The sequence below is a fragment of the Vidua chalybeata genome, chromosome 3, assembly GCF_026979565.1.
Source record: "Vidua chalybeata isolate OUT-0048 chromosome 3, bVidCha1 merged haplotype, whole genome shotgun sequence".
Taxonomy (NCBI): Eukaryota; Metazoa; Chordata; class Aves; order Passeriformes; family Viduidae; genus Vidua; species Vidua chalybeata.
This window is the reverse complement of record NC_071532.1, coordinates 52,044,389-52,069,441: the sequence shown is the minus strand read 5'-3', so window position 1 is coordinate 52,069,441 and position 25,053 is coordinate 52,044,389. Positions and strand designations below refer to the sequence as shown.

The 25,053-nt window shown below is 38.8% G+C and overlaps 1 protein-coding gene across 6 annotated transcripts in view; it reads right to left on the bottom strand.

The window, feature by feature from the left end:
* AIG1 (androgen induced 1) overlaps positions 1-25,053 on the bottom strand; it is a 124,395-nt gene that overhangs the window by 63,615 nt on the left and 35,727 nt on the right. For 4 of the 6 annotated variants that reach the window (XR_008429857.1, XM_053937871.1, XM_053937873.1 and 1 more), the window contains 2 exons: positions 24,443-24,598; positions 13,255-13,356 (listed from right to left, as the gene is read on the bottom strand). Coding sequence is in view for 5 of the 6 variants with exons in the window: in XM_053937871.1 (XP_053793846.1) it covers positions 13,255-13,356; positions 24,443-24,598 (258 nt within the window). In the remaining variant the exon portion in view is untranslated. Of the gene's footprint in view, positions 1-10,298; positions 12,436-13,254; positions 13,357-24,442; positions 24,599-25,053 lie in introns of those variants that run through there. The other 2 variants (XM_053937876.1, XM_053937872.1) reach the window with 2 other exon arrangements.

The following is a 25,053-nucleotide window of genomic DNA, read 5'->3' as shown; positions in this document are numbered from 1 at the left end:
AAGTTTAATTAATTTGTTTGCAAAGTGATCTGAGATATCTGGAAGATTGAGTACTATTTTCTTTTCCTAGCAAAGGTTAGAATATGGTTGGGAATTCTGCTGCAGCAATACAAGTGAGACTAGTTTCCATGAACGTAACAGAAACACTAGATTCTCAAGTATATTTCATCTGCATGGAGTGCACTGACTTATACTTACAAAAATAAGAGAGAAGAGGAAAATCATAGTAATTTTCTACCCTTCTGTGCTTGCTGGGGTTCACATTTCTTGCAAGACTAAACGAGGATAGTCATGCTATTCTGACATGTACTGACAGGAACTGGCAGGTGTGTGTCACCTGTGGAGGGACCAAGAAGGGGCTAGTTCTTTTAAAATGTTGTGCAGTTAAAACACTATCAGAGAATTTTCAATGCCAAGGAATTTTACATATTACTATTTAGGATTTGAAACTGTAGTCACAGAATGTTCAGACTTGCCCTGTTCTGCTTAGCAATGCATAGGTGGGATCTTCCATGAACAAGTCAACTCGATAAAATACACTTTCAGATTCACCACAGAATTTTCTTCCTGACACTGTAAAACTTACCAAGAGGCTGTACAGTATTATATTACATGGTAATGGTATTTCCAGAAAAAAAAAAAAAAAGAACTGCACATGAATAAGGCAATGAAAGTATGCAGGTAACCATGGCTACTGTTGTGAACTAAATAACATTTTTTATACAGCTGTGAATATTTGTATTACTGCCAGCTAAGCTGTAGAGTTCAAATTTGAGACAGAACTGGTAAACACTGAATTCTTGCCTGAAGAAAGGTACTTCCCAAAGTGGATCCAGGCCTCTACATCGTGCTGCTACTCATTCTGGTGTAACTTTGTCTAGTAAACATACACCTTATTACCCCAGTCAAAATAATCAAAATACAACTCTTCATGGCCACTTCTTACACTTCACTGTCAGTGACCCACTTTTGCACAGCTATTTTTTGTCTTAGGGGCATTTTTATTTCCTCTTACCCACAATCACAACTATTGACATAACTTCTGAAATGGCTTTGACTCCATAAATGAGTTTCATACTTTTGAAAGATCTTTAAAAAATGTACAACTTCTCAGCTTTCTTTGGTTAGTGGCAACACCCATCCACCCCCTTCTGCCCCCTGTCCCCCACTTTGGTCTCAACAGCACTCCTGGACAACAAAAGAAAAAAACATTTCCAAAATGATAGGGCAAGGGCACATGAGAGAGAGCTCTTCTCCCTTGACATATTTTCAGTTTCCAAATTCATCCTTCTTAAATCATCCTTCTGTTTACATATCAACATCTGTCTTCTCAAATCAATCATCATCTGAGAAGGAATGGAAACCTAAGGGATTTTCCTCCTTACAGAGAAAAGGTACGCCCAAAATCAAATTATTTGGAATAAGTTGTCAATAGTTACTATACTAAAAGAAAACAAAAACACAAAAGCAGTTGGTGAGGTGAACCTGTACTTCCAGTGATATAAACAAAATGAAAATAATGAAACGCCTATTGTAACTAAGTGAAGCAGGACTTAGAGCAACATCTCCCTATTCAAAAATTGAGTCACTTCTTCCTTCCAGTAGAGCACAAGTTTGAAACCCAAGTGAATGCTCATTCATAGACTATGAATTTGTTGTCTTTGCCTGCTTTGTAGAGAGTGAATAATTCCTTAACAAAAGTACTGACTAATGAAGCAAACGCAGATCCACTTTGCAGTTCAATCTTTAATAAACTGCCTGTAGCTTCAGGCAAACCACAAATTCCATGGTTTTGTTTCTCCTCTGTAGCACAGGGAAAATACTAACTCTCTTCTACCAGTCTTTACCTGTCCATTCATTTAGGCTGAGAGAAATTTAAGGACTAAACATCTTTTGTCTGTATCAAAAGAGATCAGCTTAGATAGAATTATAGATATTCTTTAAAATTGTACTATCTACCCATATAATTATTAATAGCTGAATGGCAATATATATTAAGTATTTCTCTCTATGTAAGGTGTGTGGGGGGGGTGTGTGTGCATATATACACACTATATACATATATGCACGATAAATATATTACTAAAGATTTACTATATGTAGTAATCCTACCAAACTAATGTCATGGAGAATAAAACTATGGGAGGTTCAGTAGCACAATGCTCAGACAAACAACTGGGAGATCTAAAGACTCACAGATTCTGGCAACAGTAGAAGCACCAAGTGTGCAAAGCAGGGCATTCTTTTGGTTTCTGCATGCACAAAAATGCTGGGAAAAAAGAGAACTCTTCTGTAAAAACAGTGGTCACAAGAAACCAAATGAAGTTCAATTTCTGCATGTTGGTCTAAAATAAACTATGGATGACATTTTCAATATACACTGGGCACTTTAAACTTTTCTCTCAAGCTTTCTCTCAGTGAAGTACAGTACACACAATTATCACCTCCACATTCTATGGCTTTCTCCAGCTGACTACTATTAGCACCTCTTTATTTCAGCATTTGGTTTCCTCTACTTTGTTTTCTGTCTTGTCCTCCTTAACAATCTATAAGGCTATCACTTTTTCTCTAAGCTTCTGACACTTGATTTTCTTTCTCCTTCAAATTCCCTCTTCTTTTCCATCTTTCACTCCTGTGTTTCAGGAGCAGAGACCGAAATACCATCCACCTTAGTCTTTGATCTAAGAATATGTATATTCATCTCCTAACATGATTTGCAGCTGTATGAATTTTTAAACAACTTGCAGTCAACAAAAATGTGCTTGTTAATGGAGACATCAGCAAATCTGTGTGTTAGTAAAAAGACACTTTTAATGGATGTTTCCTTAATAGAAAATTATACGATTTCCCATTATTTTAAAAACTGCCTTAAAATACGAAGTTCAGTAGACTGATGTGCATATTTCCTCCTTCCCACAAACAGTTCACTAAAAAAAAAATCTACATTACATATTGCATTTTTAAAAGAGGCCACAAAAATGTGCATTGAAGTGACTCAGCAAGTTGGAACCCTGTATACTGGCCTTATAGAAAGCCGGTAAAGCTCAAAGTAACAGAATAAAAAGCTAAAAGCGCCAAGAAGCATATAAAATTTCTTCCTGTTGGAAATAAACTGAAAGATGTGATTTGACTGTTACATCCATTTTTATAAAGAAGAATTTCCTTTCTAAGTATATTTGACTTTCTATAGCATGCCTCACATCAGCCTAGAATTTTTATGATATAACAGGAGCACTAAATTTGTACATCACCAGGGGTAATATTATTTGTAGAAGAGGCCACTTGTGTTGTGCAGCAGAATGGACTCTTAGTTGCATTTGCATCCATGAACCTCAGAGGAATCTGCAGCAGGCAATAAATGTCTTCACCGTAACTGAATGAATGGGATGCTGAGGCACATGAATGGGAAATCCCTCAGAGGTCTCAGCAAGCCCCAGCACGGTGAGAAGCGGAGGGCAGGCACAGGCAGTCTGGTCTGGCACAGCAGCCCAACCCCGCCTGGGACACTTCACAGTCAGAATCAGAGGCACAGTACCATAAACCCTCTGACAGACAGCAGTGTTTTTCCAGCTACAATCACAAAGCCCCACAAAACACAGGCACTAGCTAATGAAGACATAAAAAATACTTTTGATCAAACATTACGTATTTTCCCCTCTGACTGTTTAGTAAAACAGATCTAGGAATAAAAACAGAAATATAAAAATGGAGTTTAAAAGCAGCACTTCAAATTTGCAACATTTCTTGTTTTGAAGAGAAAGCAAGCTGTGAAGAGTTGAAGGGTATCAGTTAATAATGTAATGGAGATGAAAGAGCAAATCATGTATTGGCCGCTGGTCCGCCTTTTGCCATTTTGAGACACTTCACACCATCTGCTATTTCTCCATGCTAAGAGTTGTTTCCTGGTCAGATAACTCTGGTGTCAGAGGGAAGGAAAGGGTCACCTTAGTCAGACTCGTGGTCTCTGACAGAAACAAGACACCTCTGAAAGGTTATGACTTTTCCTGAGTAGGGCACCAGGATGGAACTTTGGTGCGTTACATAATGGTCGGAAGGTAGAAGGGACAATTGTAGAACTGCATGACTAATAGCAATGGCTTACACATCTGTCAAAGTATTCTCTGTGCTACCTCCAGTTACTAAAAATGTACACTGCTTTTACTTCTTTGTATCTATGTGGGGAATTTTAAAATATGAGGATTGAACATAACAGGTTATGTTAAAGCTTAGTCTTCCACGAGCAGAGGTCCCAAGGTTGTCCCCAAATTCTTGATTTCTGCCTATCAGCATGTATAAAACATTACTGCTGTGGCACTATTTCAACATATTAAACATCTGAATATGAAATTACTTCTGCAGAAATGCTGTCTGTTTCCAAATACAAAGACACGTAGAAGACTGCATTTAACAAAGAAAAAAGCTACTTCTAAAAAGTGGTAATTTTTTACAAAAACAATGTCAAAATATTTCCTTGCATTAGTTTTCCCAAAGCAATAATCATCTCTGGATACAGGGAGAAGCAGTATTTTTTATTCCATCAACTTCAAGGGCTGGAAAAAGCATATAAGCTTTTGGGCTCAGATTCCCATCCCCAGGTCTGCTGATTCTTCTGGTATTGTGTCCATGTGAAATAACCCACTTTCCAACAATGATAAATAGGTAAAAATCTGGTCACTGAGTTAGTACATATGCCTTCAATTGAAGGAAAAGCTGCCTGCCAAGCTTCAATCAAGCAGATCATAGGTCTGTGAAAAAAAGAATCTAAAAGGATGGAATTCAGTTGCTATAGTGGCACATTAAACAAATAAATGAGATACCATGGAATGCTGCAAAATATTTGTGGTCTGATTAAGTCATATTTGCCACATGTGTGAACACTAACAGCACAGTTTAGTAAAGTGGGTACAATATAGTACAGTCCCACTTTTACTGTATGCAAAGTCTAATTCTTGTCTGGGTGCTAATGGTAACCAGTGTGTCCAAGGGTACATAACACTGTATTTTACTGTAATCATAAGGCAAAACATAGTCCCTTAAATACATAAAGGTAGACAATAAATGCTTATTAAACTATTATACCTCCAAAGAGATATTTGCATCCTTCTTCGTGTTTGTGAGATCTGCTAAGGAGACAAAGCTCTTCATCATGATAGCCTCCAGGATGCTTACATATGGAGTGTTTGTTAGAGTACGGAACTTGTAGCTGGCAGCTGACTTATTAAACCTTCATCAATAGAACCCATCCTCCTCCAATACATTAATTTTTTCCAGTGAAATGTTCTCTTTTCTTGATAAAAGACTTAGAATATACTTATTATTAACCATAACAATCTATCTCATAATGTTTGACTCTATTTTCTGCCTATGCTCTTTGGAAAAAAACTCAGGGAAGAAACAAGAAATCTATTCTGTTAAAAGATAAAACAAGTGTTTGATTTAGCAGAGAGAAGAGAGCACATATTTCTTATTGAAAATGCATACTACTTATTAATGCATTTTGCATTGATTTTAAAGTTGAACATTTATTTACATTTATAACCTGTAACTATATATCTGATAAATGGTGCAGTAGCACCTGAAAATGTACCAACTTAGGCATTACAGAAGAGTTGTGCACAGCTCCAGCAGTGTCTACAGCAAGCAATATAATCTGCACAAAAAGTGAATGTTAAAACAAAACCAGCATTCCTATTATTGTCAGAACTTTGTGACTGAACCAAATGCATGTCCTTCCCGCATCACTTGCTGGTGTAACAACAAACCTAGCAGTCCAGAGCCAAACTCTGCTTCTAGGAAATACAGCTCAGTACTCCACACTCAGAGAAGGCTAAGGCTCTGTTCATGTGTCCTTTTGGGGCATTTCTTTGGTTATTTGCTTTGCGCCCATAGTAATCACTCTAACAAACACTTGTATGAGCAACTTCAGCTGAAAATCTGGCTTTAAGCTTTCATTATCAGTATTATCAGCATAATTACTACTTCCAAAGTAACACCTAACTTTGGCTGTTAAAGCAGGGCAGTTTGAAATACAGACAGAACACCTCCTTACCTCTGGTATTTCAAATACGTGACCTTCCAGCTCACCTGCAACCCTCAGCAAACTCCATCTGTTTTAATATGCAATGCATTTCACATTTCACAGCTGATATGGCAAAATAAGGGTTTTTTCTAAACAAAGGACTCTAGTTTTGAGAGTCAAACAGACAATCAAGATTATGTACAGCCTTGTCAGATAAAAATATAGACAGATGCAAAGACATCAGTGTCATTCTACAGATGCCACACAGGAAATTTTACATGAACACAGGCTTCATACTCTTGAGTGGTTGCGGGTGATTTTAATCTTAAACTTTTTCCAAGGTTTTGAAGCTCCTGGCATGCCACTGTGCAAATATTACTTTACCTGACCTGTAAACCTACATCCAATGGCAACAGAAACAATTCTCTGCCTCACAGCAGCACCCATAATCCATTTCTCAAACTAATACATCTGAGGGAAGTCTACCCAATGAAGAGATGGAAGAAAATATACTGTTCATTTCATCTTTCTTATGGTTTATTTCTTTGCTTCTCTCTTCCTCCTCCTCCTCCCTGAAGTCCTCTTTAGCATTTTGAGTCTCTTCCAGCTTGTCTACATTATTTTGTGACTCCTTTTTTATTCACTTGCCTCATCTGTTATTTTTCTTTTTTTTTTCCCTAGGTAGGAGTTGGAACAGCATCAGCTGACTATTTAATTCATCTCTTTCCTCCCGCCTGTCTTTTCCTCTCATTCAACCATCTTTCCCTAACCTCCCCTTTCTGTGCTCTCTCACTGGCTCTCTCCTCTTCTCGCTTCCTTTGGTTCTAACTCCGCAGCTTGGTGTTGACACTAGATGCTCTCATGCTCTCTGCTAGCAGGCTGAGTTACGTGACCTTGTCAACAGAAGGTGGTTAAACTTCTTGAAAAAGATTTCATCTGGGGATTTCAGCTCTCAGGCCTTTCATTTTCAATGTTCACACCCAGAATAGGGCTTGCAGGTTTTGCTGTTATTAAGTGCTCAAAGGTGTTTTAGAAAAGGTTCCTTGTTACTAAAGTTTAGGGACATTTATATCAGGAGGAGCCTCTGTGTGGGTTTTCTCCAGATTAGTGGAAATAGAAAACAATCGGAAAAATTCAGCATCTGTGTCCAGTTAAAAAGCTGTCTTCACTTTACCCTGATGAGTGTTCTCTGGCAGATATGTAACATGGTTAAGGCCAGCTTCCCACTTTGCAAAAACTGCTGTGCTGTTACTGTGTTAGGTAAAGGGGTTTTCCTAATGCCCCCAGAGGATGCCATTTAGAAAACGAGGACTTCTTCACCCTAGCAGCCCTCTCAGTTTCCAGGTGCTATACTATCACAGGTTTTGACATACCAACAATTTCCAAGCCCTTCACATAAGTAAGAGAAAATAAAAGAAAATCTTTTAAGCTGGTGATGTTTTTTCTCCCTAGAGCAGGGAGATAATTGATACCACTGTAGTTACGCTCCAGTGGTGGAACTGGCAGATAATGAGGAGAGATAGCAGACGCAGCCACATTACTGCAGCATGAACATGCAAAAAGTGTACAAATTCAACATTATTTTCATGGGTTTTGCAAATACCCTGAGTCCCCAGGCAACCAGCTTCAATTGCTATTCTCTCCATCAGATGTTTAAATAATAGTCGTCCAGGAGTGGTTAGTCTGTTGGAAATTAAATTTAAAATTTTCCCTGATTTTTATCAGAAAACCCTGCAACTTATGTAGAAAGTGGGAACGCCTTCCTGGAGCACTGAAAATTTTATTCATACCTAACATACGAAAATATTGTAAATAAATTAAGAAGAGCACTTGAATTGTAACATCCTTGAAACACATTTATTGGATTTAGAAAATATCCCAGAAAAATGTATATATCTTTCAGGCTGAAAAGGATTTTTAGGTCTACATGGAGAGAAACACCTTGATGAAAAACAGAGTATCTCCTTGTTCATACATCAGAGTGACCACTGTGTAGCACCTGACCAGTGAATAATGGAGAGATGTGTTTGTCAAATAACTCACTACTTTTGGACATTCCAATATTTATGTTCAGGTTACTATGGATTTTGATTTTTGCATGCCTTTTCTATTGTTCTTGTTAAATCATCAAGGAAAAAAGATTTACACCAGAAAAACAACTTTCATAAAATCACAGAATGATTGGGATTGGAAGGGACCCTAAAGATCACCTAGTTCAAACCACCCTGCCATAGGGAGGGACCCCTTCCATTAGATCAGATTGCTCAGAGTCCCATCCAACCTGGCCTTGAACACTTGAAGGGGCAAGACAGTCACAGCTTCTCTGAACAACCTGTTCCAGGGCTTCACCACCCTCACAGGAAAGAATTTCTTCCTAATGTCTAATTAACTAACCTGCCCTCTTTCAGTTTGAAGCCATTCCCCCTTGTACTGTCACTACATATCATTGTAAAAAGTCCCTTCAGCTCTCTTGAAGGACTATTTCAGGTACTGAAAGATTGGAATAAAGTCACCCTGGAGCCATCACTTCTCCAGGCTGAACAATGTCAATTCTCTCATCCTTTCCTCAATAGAAGAGGTGTTAAATCCCTCTAATCACCTTTGTGGCCCTCCTCTGGACTCACTCCAATAGGATTATGTCCTTTCCACCATTAAAACAAAAAGACACACAAGCCATGGCCACCAGGCCTAGGACAAGGCTGCTAGGACAAACAATTGGAGAGGTGGTTGGGTGACTTTTTACCACTCTCTGGTGGACTTAGCTTTTCAGCTGAGTAGTCAGCGATAAGAAAAGAGAGACAACTTGTGAAATAGAGATACATCTCTTGGACAGGTTCTTTCCTCTTCCTTCTTCTCTCCTTCCTCCAACTGCTATTTGTCCCAGTTTTTGTGCATTCTCTTGAATACCAGAACAGAGGGTAAGTCTTTCTAGAAATGCCTTTGTTTCCCATTTCCCAAAAGCGGCTTAAAAAAGAACAGAGTAAGAAACTGGAAGAGCTTATATAGACTGCAGTGGCACAAAACCCAGACAATAATCATTTTTCCAACTCCACAGATGCAGAGCATATTGCTCGTCCCCCCTTCCTGACCTCTCCTCTAGTGTCTTCATATGAAGACATTACTTTGTTTCTGACCTCCAGAGCATTTCAACTCCTAAGTAAGTAATTTCTCTGTATTTTGCTTTCCTTCCCACAAACAAAAGATGATTCATATTTTTAAAACAAATTTGAGACAGTGTCTGCAAAAACCAAAGAAGGACTCTCGTTGAAATGGTATGTTAACTTGGACAGATACTTCAGGCAGTCCTGCCATGTAACCTGGCTCAAAATCAGCAATGCTCAAGCTTAAATTAATTCAGTCTATGTATCTGTTTATGTGGGCATTGGTTAGAATAGGGGCAACCTCTAATTTTACAGCCTGTGCTAATATTTAAGAGAATATAGTTTCTGAAAACAAATGGTATGCATGCATCAACCTGGCCAGTCCCAGCACATAAAGTCGCAAGGAATGAGCTGATAAAAATGCTACTACTATGACACATCCATTTTACACACTAAAGGCTAGTCTTCAATTAAAAATTCCTCGTACTGACAAAAATCAGATAGCCAGCCATCAGAAAATGGAAAATATTATTTCCCAGGGAAAATTTGCCTTTGGAATTATGAGCTGATATGTTTCCAAACTGCAGGACAATCTCCAGAAAACAAATTACATCTTTGATGAAAGAGTTCAGCAACTTGGCAACTGAAATTGTAGCCCACAAAGATGAATTCACCTGCATAACTAATAGATCCAGGAACTACACTTGACACTTCAGAAACAGACCAGGGCTGAGACACAGCCCTGCTCTCCAACAACTCTCTTTAGACAGATAGTTGTATCTTCAGACAGAAGCTTAGCTTCAGCTACTCAAATGTGCTCCTTTGGATAATAAACAGAGATTAAATCCTTGTGTTTGGTCAAATCAGCAGCAACCCTGCTATTATTTCCATGGTCATTTTTCAAGTCATAGTGATACCATTGGTTATGGACTAATGAACTGACTGTGATGATGCAAAACATCAGTTTTATGGCACAGTACAACTCTGTTGGTGATACCTTTCACAGGTGTATGAATCTACACATATGAGGCACTATCTGGTACCATAAGGCGCCACTTTATACACAGATTCTCCCAAATACATTATTTGGAAAATAATTATAGGAATTATATTTGTAACTATTACAGGGTGTTGGGGTGTGTATATATATATATATATATATAAGTGTGTGTGTGTATATGTAATACAAAGATGTTCTTGAAACTATGTGCAATTTTATGCTGAATAGGTTTTGCATAGCAATAAGCCTCTCCTCTTTTTCTATGAAAATTTATAAAAATATTAAAATTGAATTGGTAATGGGACTGCATATTTCCAAGGTTCATTTCCCCCATGTTTCCCGTTTCTAGAAAGGAAGTTTTTCTATAATTCTGATATTTTTAATGTTGAAAAAGTGTTGCTATGAAGGACTGGTACTCTGACTATTAACAAGACATTACAGTGTGTTCAAGAAAATAGGGGTTTAGATATAGATGGTGTTGTAACTGCAAAAAAAGGATGGGAAAGGAGGAAAATAAAAAGAAGAAGGAGAAGTAATTACTATAACCTTAAAAAGCAGCAGGCACTGTAGCCCAAACCACTTCTTCCTGGGTTAAGGCACTGAATTGGACAAGCTCTTCAAACAATTTCTTCACAAAGCCTTCAAGATAGTTACCTTAAAAATGCTTCTAAAGTATGAATACTCTCAAATATTTTAATACATGCCCATACTACTGATGGAAATATGATTGCTGTTATTACAGCCAGATTTCACGACTTTTCACTCCTTTTCTATGTATGGATTTTGGAGGTTGATGTTGACACTTGAGCAAGTTGTTACCGCTGATCATAATACAGTAGGAAGTATTTTAATTGTGCAAAACTTTTTGTTTGTTTGTTTGTTGGTGCTAAATAAATATTTTGGGGAAACTGCTGTGAAAAAATTCTGGATAGAGTGTTCACAGGTTAAGTAACGTTTGACCTCAGATCCTTAGGAGATGTACCAGATATATTGTGGGAAGATCACACAAAAGTGGGATTAATCAGCAATGTGACAGAAGCTAAACAACCCACCTTTCACTGACAGCTGAGTGTCTCTTGTATAAGTTTTGTTGTGCAAGATTTGGCTCTAGCATGGCCACCCTTGCTTTCAGAATAGTTATCATTCCATGTGCACAACTGCTGTCAAAATGTGCAGGAATACATGGGAATAAATGTTTATTTCAGTATAAAGCAATAGCCAGGGATCCTGACTTTCCTAAATTGCATTCCCAGAGGTCCTACCCTTTCACCAAGTGGATCTTTATCACATTCTCTAAAATTTGACCTGTCAAAATTTTAACTACTACTAAGTGAGGTGCAAGCATTCTCAAGGTAGTTTAATAACCCTTTCATACTATGATGAGCAATGCATCAGAATTAATTATCATGAAAGCTGGGAAGGATAAAATGATGGATAAAACATCAGAAAGAATGTACTAAATGTGGTGAAAAGCCCCAGAGCCATAAGTTTCCCTTGTGATCTAACTGAAGAACACTTGGATAAATGGAGACTGACACAGAAACCAATTCCTTTACAAAAGTCTTTCAAAAATGCCTTCTACAATATTTCAAGTTGAAAAAAAAAAACCTCTAAAATACTTGGACACAATACATTTCAGCAAACTCTATGATTCCTAAAAATCTCAAACAAAAAACTTCTTCACATATTTCACTAAGTATATATTTCTACAAAGCAACATGAGCTTGAGTTGCCTTTTAGTTATGGCACAGAGTAGACTTCCTGAATACCTATGGCCATTTGCTGCCAACTGCTTTATAATGTACATTCATGAAAAATGTTATGGGTTAGGCACTTCCAGTATATGGAATGTCACCTAAAAGAAATGTCATCAGAGCTGGGACTGATCTGTTGTGGGGAAAAAAAATCAAGATGTGCATAGTTTAGCAGTGTTTTCAAGTTTTCAGTTTGTAACCTCAAAGCTCAAGGGAGGACAGCCTGAACAAACATAGCAGAAGTCATCAGACTCTTTCCTCAGCTCTAGACACACAGAATATCATGCTGTTCCTTTCAAAACATCATAAAACAGTACAGTATCTAGCAGAAGCTGATGCTCCTCTTGTCAGTAACAGTTCTGACACTGGTCCTTTGACACAAAATCTGGGGAACAAAAAACCAGCATTGTTATCTCCCCCACTCCACAACGGACCAATTTATCAAGCACAGCAATGGTGGACAAATCTTGATCTACCGTGGTGATAACGTGCACACACCCGGAAGGATGAGCTCTGCTGTCATCTACTGATGAACAGCAGTGCCAAATGGTTTGCCACGTCCTGATGAGGAAAACAAAGTAATAATGAAACATTTTGCACAGATGCAACTAGAGAAGCAAACATGACACTTTTCAGCTCCAAATGCTGCATCAACAGTGGAAAGTACCTGATGGCAAATTGTGGCCTTAAGTTTCCCTTGGCATTTAAATACACGGTTGAGAGAAAGAATGTCTGACTTGACACAGCAAAGAGAGATTAAAAGATCAGATTTCTTCTCAAGAAACTAACTTTATGATTACCAGTGCATAAATTTTAAAGCTTTGCATTGATACATATAATTCCACATTATTAAAAATATTCAGACAGGTTCTGCTACATATGTACAAGGTGTGCTTGAATTATTTTCCTAAAAACACGCAAGTCCAAAAAATAAGAGATTTTTTAAAAAGGCATTTTAACCAAAAGGTTTTCATCATGAATTATTCTTTGGCAGACTGGTAAAGAAACACTCAATTAAGTGTTTCTGTCATCTTAGGACAAGATTTGTGAAATTCAGAACTTCTGTTTTATGGAACAGTCTCTTCCTCATGATCACAGTGACATTTCTCTGGGAAAGCTACCTTATACAGGAAAGAGCTGACCCCCACAACAAGCCTGGGATGTAGGACACCTAAGTTCAAATCTCTAGTTTCAACCTAATAAGGATTCAAATATGACTCCAGGAGTCAAGGAAGGTAAGATAGCTACTATTCCTTACAAATCACGCTCCTTAATCACTTCTGAGGGGATTAGCACCAAGAGCATGCAGAATCGTTCACAGAGAAATCAGTGTCTTACACTTTTGTTTATGCACTTTTGTTTATGCATTACTTTACTCACCATTCCGTGATTTAGCCATGCTGGTATAAAATTATCAAGCAGCTTCGGGTAAACCAGTTCCCTGTCATAGATATAGATGCTCCAAAACATTGTCACAACAAACTAAAGAGAAAAAAAAAGAAAATATATTTTTAAATATATGCTTCTGAAAAATTAGTTGCATTCTTTAGATAGCAAAATGGGTCACTTAGCAAAGGATTTAGGAATAGACATGGATATTATTGTTCTTTGACCAAATACTGTTATAATCAACAATGTGAATCTGGATTACCCTTTGCATTCACTGAGGTTTTAACTTTTCTTCAATTTTTTTTCCTTAACTTTTAGCCAGGAAAAAAAAAATCTCATTTTTGACTTACATGCCTGTGGCCAAATTACAAGTTTAAATTACAAATTACAAGAATATTAGACTTTAGTAGCAGATGTGGCACATAAATAATGTTTCTCCACTAACAGGATAGAAAACAAATGGAAAATCAACTAAAATATCACTTGGAATTTATACAACATATCAATATGAAACATTCACTCCTGAACAGAAGCCTTTAAATTCATATTTGCACTCTTCTGTGTCAGCCATCAAGACAGCTTTAAAAAAAAAAACAAAGAAGCTTTGATGACACTCTACACACTTCATGGACTAGGATCCACAGAAAAGAGGTCTAGCATCCTGCTCATTTGTCAATATGAAATTTGGCTTGGTTCTTCTCAGAGACTATTTACTAGGGGCCCAGAAAAAGACCATTACTTCCTGTAGACAGAGATCAGGACAAATGGATCAGATAAACTTTACAGCAGGCTAAATTTTTGCCAAAGTGTTCACATATTCTTTCAGGTTATCCTGATGTCTGAAAGGCAAAGACAATACAAACCCACAAAAACATACAGAAATAATAGTTTTAGCTTACCTTAGCTGTGGCAAGTAAGAAATTTTCTAACTAAAACACCACTGCTTCCTTACCTTGAATTTGAGTCCGTTTTCTAGTAATAAAAAAGGCTTATTGTTCATAGCAGTAAAACCCAATACCTGGGCCAGGAGCTTTTCAATGACCATTTACAGGGGATCTCTAAACAGTAATGCTAAATCCAAGTTTCAAGTTTGAGAACCAAAAGATAGAACTTTCACTAAGATAGAAGGGAAGTATTCCGTTACGTCCAAACTGATGTGACCCATGACCTAACAGCTCATTTATAGGATCAGTGAAAGAAATATTGGGTGAGCATAGCACATCCTGCAAACGACTAGTGTGTATAATAGTGTAGGCATAAGTTATTTCATTAGTTTCTGACTTTAGGAAGCTAAAATTGAGGTTTGCAGTTCATCAATTGGCACCTTGTTCTAACCACAGACATGCAGACTTTGGCCAGCCAGTTATGTGAATGACCTGAACCAGTACACTGTTCCCTCAGTGTGCATACAGTACATAGTTTCTTGGTTTCCAGCACAGTTGTCCATCTGTTACGACAGCTATCAGTGCCTGCTCAGAATAAGCTTGGACTATTTGACTAGTGCACAGAGGCCAGGAAAAAAAAATAGGTTATGATGGACAGTCCAAAAAATATTGCAAGTGTAAAGTACCCCACAAGAAATCACTCTTTTGGGGAAATCTTGGCATTGGCACAGCACAGCTCTTTACGCACCTGCTGACACGTAAGTGCCAAGATATGAATAGCTGAACAGCAGGAAAAATGGAAGCAAAGTATCCTCTTCTCTATAGGCTTCCTAGAAGTCATGTATTATCACAGTGGGTCTCTGAGAACCTGCTAAGATCAACCGGGGCATAAAAACATCTTCTCAGGCATATAAGGACCAAGATTGATAATGTTTTTTTCCAAGGAAGTCTCAAAACAAGAAAAATCATTAGGATTAGGTTGAACTTTTTTACACTGAATGCAACAGAGCTAGCATGCTTTGACCTGAGATTTTTGTGTAGAGCAGAATAAAACAATAGACTTTGTCAAGGAGGTAAAGAAAAGAAAAGAGGGGATGTGCCATCTGTCCCTTAACCAAAGTCAGCCAATGGATGGAACAGGATCAGCCTAGCTGGTTGCAGCCATCTGGAGCTACAGACGGCAAATGCTGCTTAGCAAAGCACTATCACAAGGCAGACATAACGTAAAGAAAGTGCGCAAAACCAAACACGTTACAGAACTAACCTGTCCCACAGGATGACCTGATATGAGACTTTACACAGCACCCTGGGGAAGATTCTTTCCAGTGTTTGAATGGTTCACCTTACTCTTCTTTACAATTACACTGCTGTTCATTTGGATAAAATGAACTATAAAAAATAAGTATTTTGATACACAGGAATTATAATGAGGGATTGTGACATAGTTACTTTGGCTGCTTCTGAATTTGTTTACTTTGATTAATGAGCAACTGTTGGTCTGGTACTTTTAAATCCCCTTGACTATGCTTACATTTTGCCACTGGCAGACTTTTTATTTGGGCTGGGCTTTGCTAAGATCCCACATGATCATGTAGAGCCAGACCATGACACAACTGAGCTGCTTCTTTACATTGCCTCTTGTAAAGTCCTGGACTTGCAGGATGAGCTTCTTCTGCTTTTTTAATACCCAAGGCAGCACACAGGAGAAACAAGACAATATTTCCAGGAGGTTAAACGACAAACTTTCATTCACAAACTTTAGAAAATAAGGGTACTTGGCAAATTTTAAAACAACATTCAATCAAAATCAAGCATTTCACAAGGCACTAGCTTAGAGAACTCCAAACCATCCAACTCTGAGTTACCCAGATTTTGAGAAGAAGAAATGGGGGGAGGAAAGGAGAAAGATAAAAACACATTGCTTAAATTCCAGTGTGATCTCAGCTACTGTGAAATCCTAACAGTGGGCTGTGATCACATGTGCCTATGCAACTGCTTTTATCTGCCCTGATTTCTTGGGGCATTCCCCCTTTGGTGGGGCTTTTGCTGTCCCAGTGGCTAATAGCTACTCTGGGGCTGGACTAGAGGCTTCAGGGGGGGTGGGGGGTGGAGCAGTGCACCATCCCGACCTATGCAAGATGCACCCTGCCCCTGTCCCTTTGGTTGTTTTAAGTAGAGGACCCCGAGGCTCAAAACAATGACTGGAACCAAAACAATGGGAAACAGGATCTTCTTCCATGGTGGCAGTAGTGGGATTCTAACCTAAAAGAGAGAGGGAGAGAAAAAAGGAGAGGAAAAAGAGGAACGTGTACAAGAAATCATACAACAGACAATTGCTACTTCAATAATCAAAAATAGAAGTCCAGGCAGTATAGGGATTCCACCCTCTGCAAACCATCATTCCTCACCCTGTGAGTTCCAGAGATGGCAAGAAAGATGCAAATTGGGATCTAGGGGGAAGAGTTCATGAAACCAGTCTTTCAGCTGCAGTGATTGGAAGAGTTCAGCAGACTGGTTGGCAATTTTCTTTACTTTTGCTTGTGCTGCTTAAAACAGTATTTTCCTATTGGTGAGGTTCAGCATTTCACATATTCCTTGCCCATTTAGTAACAATTTATCCAGGATTAGACAGTCTTATAAAATAATTTTTTGCACTTACTGGACTTGTAAGTTGAGCTCCAAAATGTCCTAATGAGTCCAATTTAAGATCCTCTATTGCAATACGATTGCACACCTCACCAAAAAATACAAACCTTAAGGATAAGGCAAATTTTCAACAGTTAGGCTGCCTTATATTTTGGAGCTGATAATCTTACAAGTCCAGGTATCATTGTAACCCAAACACATTTCCTGTATTACCACCCTTATCCCTTCCACCAATGTGGTTTCAGGGGGGTCCCCAGGGCCCATATTACAGTCAATTATCTTATTACAATGCTAGAGATCCAATTGCCAGGATAAGGGGGAATATCAGGATGCACCATGGGAAAGTTACATCAAGTGAAAATTCTACTGCTTAATGGTCTGATTGCCTCAGAGGGATTAAAGGTATAACAAACACTTGAGCCATTCCTATCTATTTGGCATATTCTTCTAGGGTCCTGGGCTCAAACCAAATACCTTCCTAACTTACTAAACCCTTCACTGGTTTCCAAATCTGAAATCCTTTCTTCTGACATCTTGACCACTTAGGACTTCTTTGCTTACAGCTGGAGAAAACTTTCCAGCTGCCGCCTTTGTCTCTGTCAATCCCCTTCTCTGCAGGATCACGCTTCATACATCGCTTTCCACTACTACATGTGGTTCCTCTGGCATCAAACTACACTTCTTTCTTAATTCTAAGTAATTTTATACCATGTTCTGAGGAGGTAGGAAGGGGTATACAAATCTGATTTCATAATCATCTGAAATCCTGTCTGAGCTTCCAAGCTAAATTCAGGATGGAATCTTTTTCACCTGCTGTGGCAACAAGAGAGGAGACACAAACAGCCCAGAACAATGCTTGTGACATTTTTACACATACTGCAAAACTACTGAGGCAAAACAGATACGAATAGAAATATCACAAAACATATTAAGATAAAAACATGTACAAACAATCACTGCAGCAAAGAACTGTGTAAATCTTCAGTCCTGTTGCCCCTTCATCTTTGCACAACCACATCTTTGCATGGAATGCTTGTAGAAGGAGAGACAAAAGAAAACTTAAAAAGTTTTAAAAAGAAGAATTATCCATCTGCTGTTAATTTTGTGTTCTCTGCCATGGGCATCTGTGGTTACCCATGCATGCATGTTCAGGGGGGTCTTTAAGACCAGCAGGACTTCCCAGATAGCTGGGAGACCTACCAGTACTGGCTGGCCAGGAAAATGTATGGGGTTCTGGGGATCATCAGTCTTTTTGCAGCATGGTAGGTGTTGTGGGACAAAATGCTGTAAGTCATGGACGTCCACTTACTCTCCATGGGTCACTGACTTTGGTCACAGTTGATGTCCCACAGTTGATGAGGCACCTTTGGATCCTGAGGTCTCAGAAACCATTTTAGGTTTCTACTATCCCAATGGCTTGTGGATGTGGTGTAGGGGGTGTGGACCACCCACAGTACCCCTTCAGTTTTCGCCCGTTCCTGGACTATTCCTGCTGTGAAGTGACTGCCGTTATCTGATCACATTGATTTTGGTTTAGGAAGGAAACTGAATCATAATTTTTAATCCTTTCACAGTACTTTCCTCTGTAGACCATGCCACTGCTTTAGCCTGCACCTAACTTGACACCATTTGAACACCTATGAGCATATATTATTTTGCTCCTGATTTGTTAAAAGGACCAAAGCAGTCTACCTGCCAAATTTCCCACAACCCCTTTCCCATCCTTAGGTGCAGGGGGTGCTTCTCTAGTCTGGGTACAGCACTGGCTGCAGACAGAAATGACTGTTTAACAAGGCCTTCGGGTGACAGGCCATCCTCTACTTACCACCTCTCTTAACAGGTCTTTCATCCCAGAGTGGCCATGCTTCACATGCAGCCATTCCAATAAATATCTCCATTTCTCTTCTTGTTCTGCTTCCTTTTCCTCAGCTAAGACAGCCAACTGAGTGATGGAGTCTACTTGGTCATTTAAGATGTGGGCTGGATGATCTCACTTCTGATGGGCTGCTACCCATCCAACTGATACCATTTTGGATCTTGCACTTCTCAGAATTTCTCCCCATTTCTCTTTCTGTCATACCAGCAGTCTTTATAGCTGTGTGTGCCAGTGGCTAATAGCCAGTCTGGGTCTAGATTAGAGGCTTCAGGGGGTGTGGTATGGAGCAGCGCATCATCCCACCTACGCAGGACTTGCCCTGCCCCTCTTCCTCCCTTCCTGTAGTTGTTCTGAGCCAGTACTCATTTTCTCCAGTCTCTTGCACCTACATAAGCCTCAAACAGAACTCCAGCTCTTGTGCTCATGTTGCCTTCCTTGTGGCATAATTCATCACTCTTGTGGAGACAGACATTGTACTATACTCACATGCCAGGCTGAACAGGCTGCTCATATGAAACAGAAAATTTTCAGAGAGCCCAATATTTTATTTTGCTTTGTTCCTAAGGTAAAATAGCACAAATATTACCCTTCCATTTCCTCTGTAGACACACTCAAGGCTTTGAATTCAAGGAAGAAAACAGGTACCAGAAATTGTTTTTTACATTTCTTTGCACAGGAGCCTCCTAAAATTGACAGATTTGCAAACATAGTACTGGGTTAAACATAAAATTAAGCAACGTATAGAACAGGAAAGTCCCTCATTTGTGGCTTAACCTATCTAGAATCTGTAATGATCCTATCTGTCTGTAATGATTAGCTATCTACTGTCCAGTCATTACAGACCAAAGGAAACCTCAGATTTGCCAGAAGACCTTGGAACCTGAAAATGTGGAATAGCTCACTTATTACAGGCATCTGAAAGACTGCTGAACAAATACACAGCAGCAGACAAAAAAATAAGGCTGAAAACAAACTGCTGCCTTCCCACTTAAGGAGGTATTCCTTGAGTGTTTGTCCTCTGTCTCTGAAGCTTCAGAGGACACGAGCACAGCATGTGGCCCTGTCAAGGGAAATGTTTTAAAGGACAAGTTGGGAAATGGATGGTTATTCAAAAGAGAAATCAAATGGCTTTGTCAAAACACTACAAATGGAAGCAAAGAGAAACTAAGAAAGTAAAGCCAACAAAAAGAATTGTACCATTTGCACTTTTACATGAGTCCAACCAAGAAATGTTATGCAAACGAAGAATGAACCCAGTGGAACTTTATTTTCCTACACTATGTGTTTTTGGTTTTTGGCTGGGCTGCACAGTTCAGTAATTTCCTGGATGGCTAATGACAAAGAAGAAAAACCCCAACCCTTGTGACCCTGACACAATTTGTTATAAGTACAATTAAAGGTAAGCTTTCTGCCTATCTCCCAAGACACTTGTGGTTAACTGTGAGTATAAATATGTTGTTTGTGAACTTCTTTGACAGTTAGAGGTATTACATCTAGAAGAAAAGTAGTATTAAAGGCAGACCACAGTAGGTACAACTTGGCATGGTACTGTTTTTAGGTGGGTCGAGAGCTAGCACAATACACCAAAGGGATTTGAAAAGCACCAGTGACAGGAATCACAAAGAGTGGGGAAAAAAAAAACCCAGGGAAAACCCCTCTGAGAGAACACACCTCAGGGGGCAATTGTACCACTACTCGCTAATTATCCCATCACCAGTCATCTTGTCACAACAGATGAGGGTAAAATCTAGAAGAGATTTTTGCAGGTTGAGTCAGTTATGGAAATAAAATTATGCTATAGTCTGGTCAGATAACCAGGTAACTAGGAAACTGCAGCAAATGCCTACACATCTTTTCTTGGCCTAAGATTGCAGATCAGCATAATTGATGATCTACAGAAGGGTGATCAGCCTTCCTTTCGACTCTACTAGTACAGAGAAACATGAAATAAGAAAGCGTGCCTGATTTTCTCTCTTGTGTATCACAGGTTTTTAAATCCATAGAAGTATAACAGAAAAAAATGAGGTAATTCTAGTCAGTTTAGACTCAGATTCAAACATAGTATTTGATGCTACATGATATAAAATGTCTGTGGTAGAGTTTCTGATTTTCTAGGCAGCAATCTCTCTTTTAATATGTAACAAGTTCAATTTTTGTTCTTCCTATTTTTATTAAACACAGTCTTAAACAACCAGAAATGCCTGATTTATCTCTTCTTCCTTTTGTTCAGTACAAATTACAAGAAACATATTGATAAAACCAAAACACTAATTAACCATAGAAACATGGCAACTTAATGATCTATGTCAAACAATCAGAAAAAAAAAGCTAAACCACTGGTGTAATGTCTGACTTTTAAGCATGTCTCACATCACTCTAGCAGTGTAAATTACTCTCAGTATATATATCTCCTTTACACAGATAAAAGGATGGCAAGTACAAGTAACTATAGATGAAAATTGGTAATGAACTTCTAAAATGCCTATGCAAGCAATTTTCTTCAGTGGATGCTTCCTAATCTCTTAGGCATTTGAATTGCAGACTTATAATGAACTAAAAAAAAGGCTAGGAAGTGTTGCCCACAGACTTTTTGTGGCATAAGGGTTTACTGCATAGAAAATGAATGTGTTGATTTCTGATTTGATTATCTGAAGAGTCATGTTAAAAAGAGCAACAATAGGTAAATAGTAGGCATTATGTCCTTAGAAGATGTTCATGTTTATTTCTTAACTCTCCTGTGAAATATAGGTTGGCAATTCAGTTTTATCAGAGACCCTGAAGATACACAATGCATATCACAACACTGGAGAGATGTGATTTGGATTTGTTTGCAAGATTTATTTGTTGTGAAGCCACAAAAGGAGATTATTTACCCATGGGCTGTTCTTCTCCTCCTCTGAAAGGTGGAAGGACTTCCCAGGTGGTTTGCATGTTTAATTTTTTAGGAAGTCTTAAAAATGAAGAACTTTGTTACTTTTTTTTTTTTCTCACATCATTGTTTAACTTGGGAGTGGATACCCCTTTTCTCATCTGTTTTTCAGAACAAGTAATCTCAAGGGCTCCAGTAAGCAGGAAATACAGAAAAAAAATGTGGTGAATTGCTCTGAAAAGCTGCAGTTATTAGCCTTTAAAATTTTCCCCTAGTATTTGCATTACTGCCTAAACATGCCCTGTGTAAAACACTGAGCAATAAAAATAATTTAGATGTTAAGGTAACTGACAAGTACTTAAGCATGACCACTACTGTTACATTAGAAACCCAACAAAGATTTTATTCACATCTGCCCAATTTTTATGTGTGAAGGTTCCCTTGTGTCACTACTGGAAACCACTGAGAAGCTCCACAGAGAGCTAGGTGGGTGAGTCTCAAGGAAAGAAAGTTGCATTTACAATTCTTTTCTTTTTTTTTTCTGGAGTGAGGAAGCTGTTAAAAGAATATGAGAAACACGGGAACTTCTAACTTTTTTTCTGCAGACACTCTGGTGTTTAGTAACTTCCTTCTAATTAGAACCTCCATCACAGCAAAATTTCACTATTTTCTTCCACATAAATAGCTCTTCAGACAACAACATCTGCGTTCGATGTTTGCTACTTTTGGGCCCTGCACTCTTCTTATGTGTAATCCCACCAAAGCAGAGTCTGCAGTGCCTAGCAGTCTCTCAGGCATGGGCCAGGCTTTGGCAAGTGGTAGCTGCAGTGTGGTGAGATCTCTGCTGCTGGTGAGGATCAGGTTTCAGGAAGGAGATGAGACCAGTGTAAAATTATGAGGTGCTGCTGTTTGTCTCTCAGTAGCCAGGAGAAGAAATGACAACAAAAACAACCTTTTTAGGATTTCTTAGTAAGAGGTAAAGTTGTAAGCAATTGTTCCCCCTCACCACACAAAGGTCACCCTTGGAAATGGAGCATATCTGTACAATGAGCATGGCCATTCCTTACTATGTTTGTTTGACATAAGTTGTTCTTGTATGAAACCCTTGGGAAAGCAGCTATCTCCAGGTATGCGACATATCTCTTGGGAACTGCTAATTTGTCAATGTTGCAACAACACCTGTAGTGCAGGCAGTGGCTAACTGGGAGTCTTTCTGTACTGAGAAACATTGCCTGAAAAGAAATCCTAAGAACTGCCAAGACAAGAGAAGCTGAAATTCTCCAAGATCTTGAGAAGTTTCCAGGTCAGGAGCATTGCAGGAGTGGAGGAGCACACAGACAACAGTATGGAGCTAAAACAATGGCAGGAAAGAATCCCTGAGTCCTGAGAGGTGTGAGAGACCCAAGGAGGGTGTGCTTTGATGCGTGTGAAGGAGTACACTTCTAGAGTGAAAAAGGCACTTAAAATATTTAAACACAGATTGTGTGAAGTTGTTCTCCTGTTTCACGTCTACCATCAACACAGTAGGAAAAGCATCTGTTGCTAATCACAATCACAAGTACTTCTAACTTCCTATCTCCCTTAAAAACACAAATGCAACATAAATCTCTGCACCTATAAAATGCATATTTGCAAACTTGTCTATGCACAGATTTTCCACTAGCTGTTATTACCTGATCCAGTTTCCTCTACCATTGCTGGAAAACTGCAGTCTGCTACCCCAACATAAATTGTGGCAGCTCCCAAAAGGCAGCCCAGCAGTATAATAAGGGAAGGCTACCAGCTGGGTTTTTATTAAAGAAGTACCTGCAGTGTTTCACATATGCTTTGTCTTTTGTAACTTTGCAAAAGCATTCTGTATTTCTTCACGTATTGTAAAATTCCACATAAATGGTGAAATGAAATGCTAATGAATCATCACTGAATATATGAAATTATAAGTGATAGATTGATACGTTAGCTGCTGTTAACTGACAGAAAGTGATCAGCTGTTGTGAAAATACAGCTTTAAAGACTTCATAAAGCTTTCTAATAGTCCATGAAAAAAAAATCTGCTTCTAGTGAATTTATTTTGAACTACTGTACAATGAAATAAGAAAAAGAGAATTGAAGTTTGATCCTGAATTAAAATAAAAGCAGTAACTTTAACAAAATGTTCACAAATTTTTGCACTGCAACCTAAGCTTGGAACTAGAGTGACGTAGATAACACTTCCATGTAAAAACTCATAAAATTTTGGATTTTTAGCAGCTTTATTAGCTATATAAAGACATTGAACACCTCTTGCCATTGAAAGTGATGTGCAATGTCCCAGTGGAGCAAGAGCTGATGCAAAGAATATTTTCTTTTGAAAAAAGACCTGTCAACCCCACACTTTCACATACCTTCTGTGTCCTTTTTAACATTACTTTTTTTCTACCTCAAATATTCTGCCAGCTCTGAATCCCCTGTGAAATTAACAAGGAGCAACCTGGACTTTTGATTCTCTTCTTGCCCATGTCAAAATGTCTAACAGCCCAGATTCCCTCAGGTCATTCTGGTGTAAAATATGCCACAGTCAGCACTTTCACTACTCCTGATGATGACATGTGGAGCAGAAAAAGTCTAAATTGAATCTCAAGATGCTGCTGGTACAATACACATATAAAATTACTTGTACAATCAAGTTCCTAGTGTAACATGACTTTTTTACAATGAACCAAAAATTATTTCAGCAACCCACTGTATATTCTGTTCCCTTACACCTGTGAAAAACAGAAGAGTAGTAAAATCACCTCTCCCATTTTTCCCTTTCTGTGTAGTCTTTTGTATAGTGATGGGAAAACCTTTCAGGGAGAAAACTTTTAGTAAGTAACACTCTTCACCCAGTTTGCAAAGACATGCGCAGATTAACACTGTACTTACCACTCCCACAGGGAAAGCTAGAACAGCCATCATCCAGTCACGGAGGGAAATGAGTTTTTTCAGCTGCCTCTCTTGCTCTTGACTGTCATTCCCTCTAGTGAGAAGACTGGACAGGTCAGTCAAGACGCAAATCCCAAAGAAGACAGCCTGGATAACCTGCATGGAAGGGAAACACACTCTTGAACACATCTTAATCTTTCTGTGTTCCTTCTCCCATTTCTTCTCTTGAACAGAGAAGACCAGTCCTTTGGCAGAGAGTAGATCAGACACAGGATGAGGAATATTGCCACAGAATGCATGAGGAATATTGCCACAGAATTGACATGGGGAGTGGGAATACATCAGTCCCTTAGACAAGGGTAGAGTCTTAGGGTAGAGTTTATTCACATAAAAGTCACGTGTGCTTCAAAATCCTGCACGCACCTTGCTCCTAATTGCCTCTGGGGCAGAAAAATGAGGAATGCTCCCTGTGAGAAAGGAAGGAAACATAAATAAGTGTTTCCTTCCCTTGTGACAGGAGGTCTCTCTTGGAGATTCTGCCTGTCCCAGACCCTCCACCTAAAGGTGAAGGAAGTGCCTGAGACTTCTTGACAGACACAGCACATGGCCCA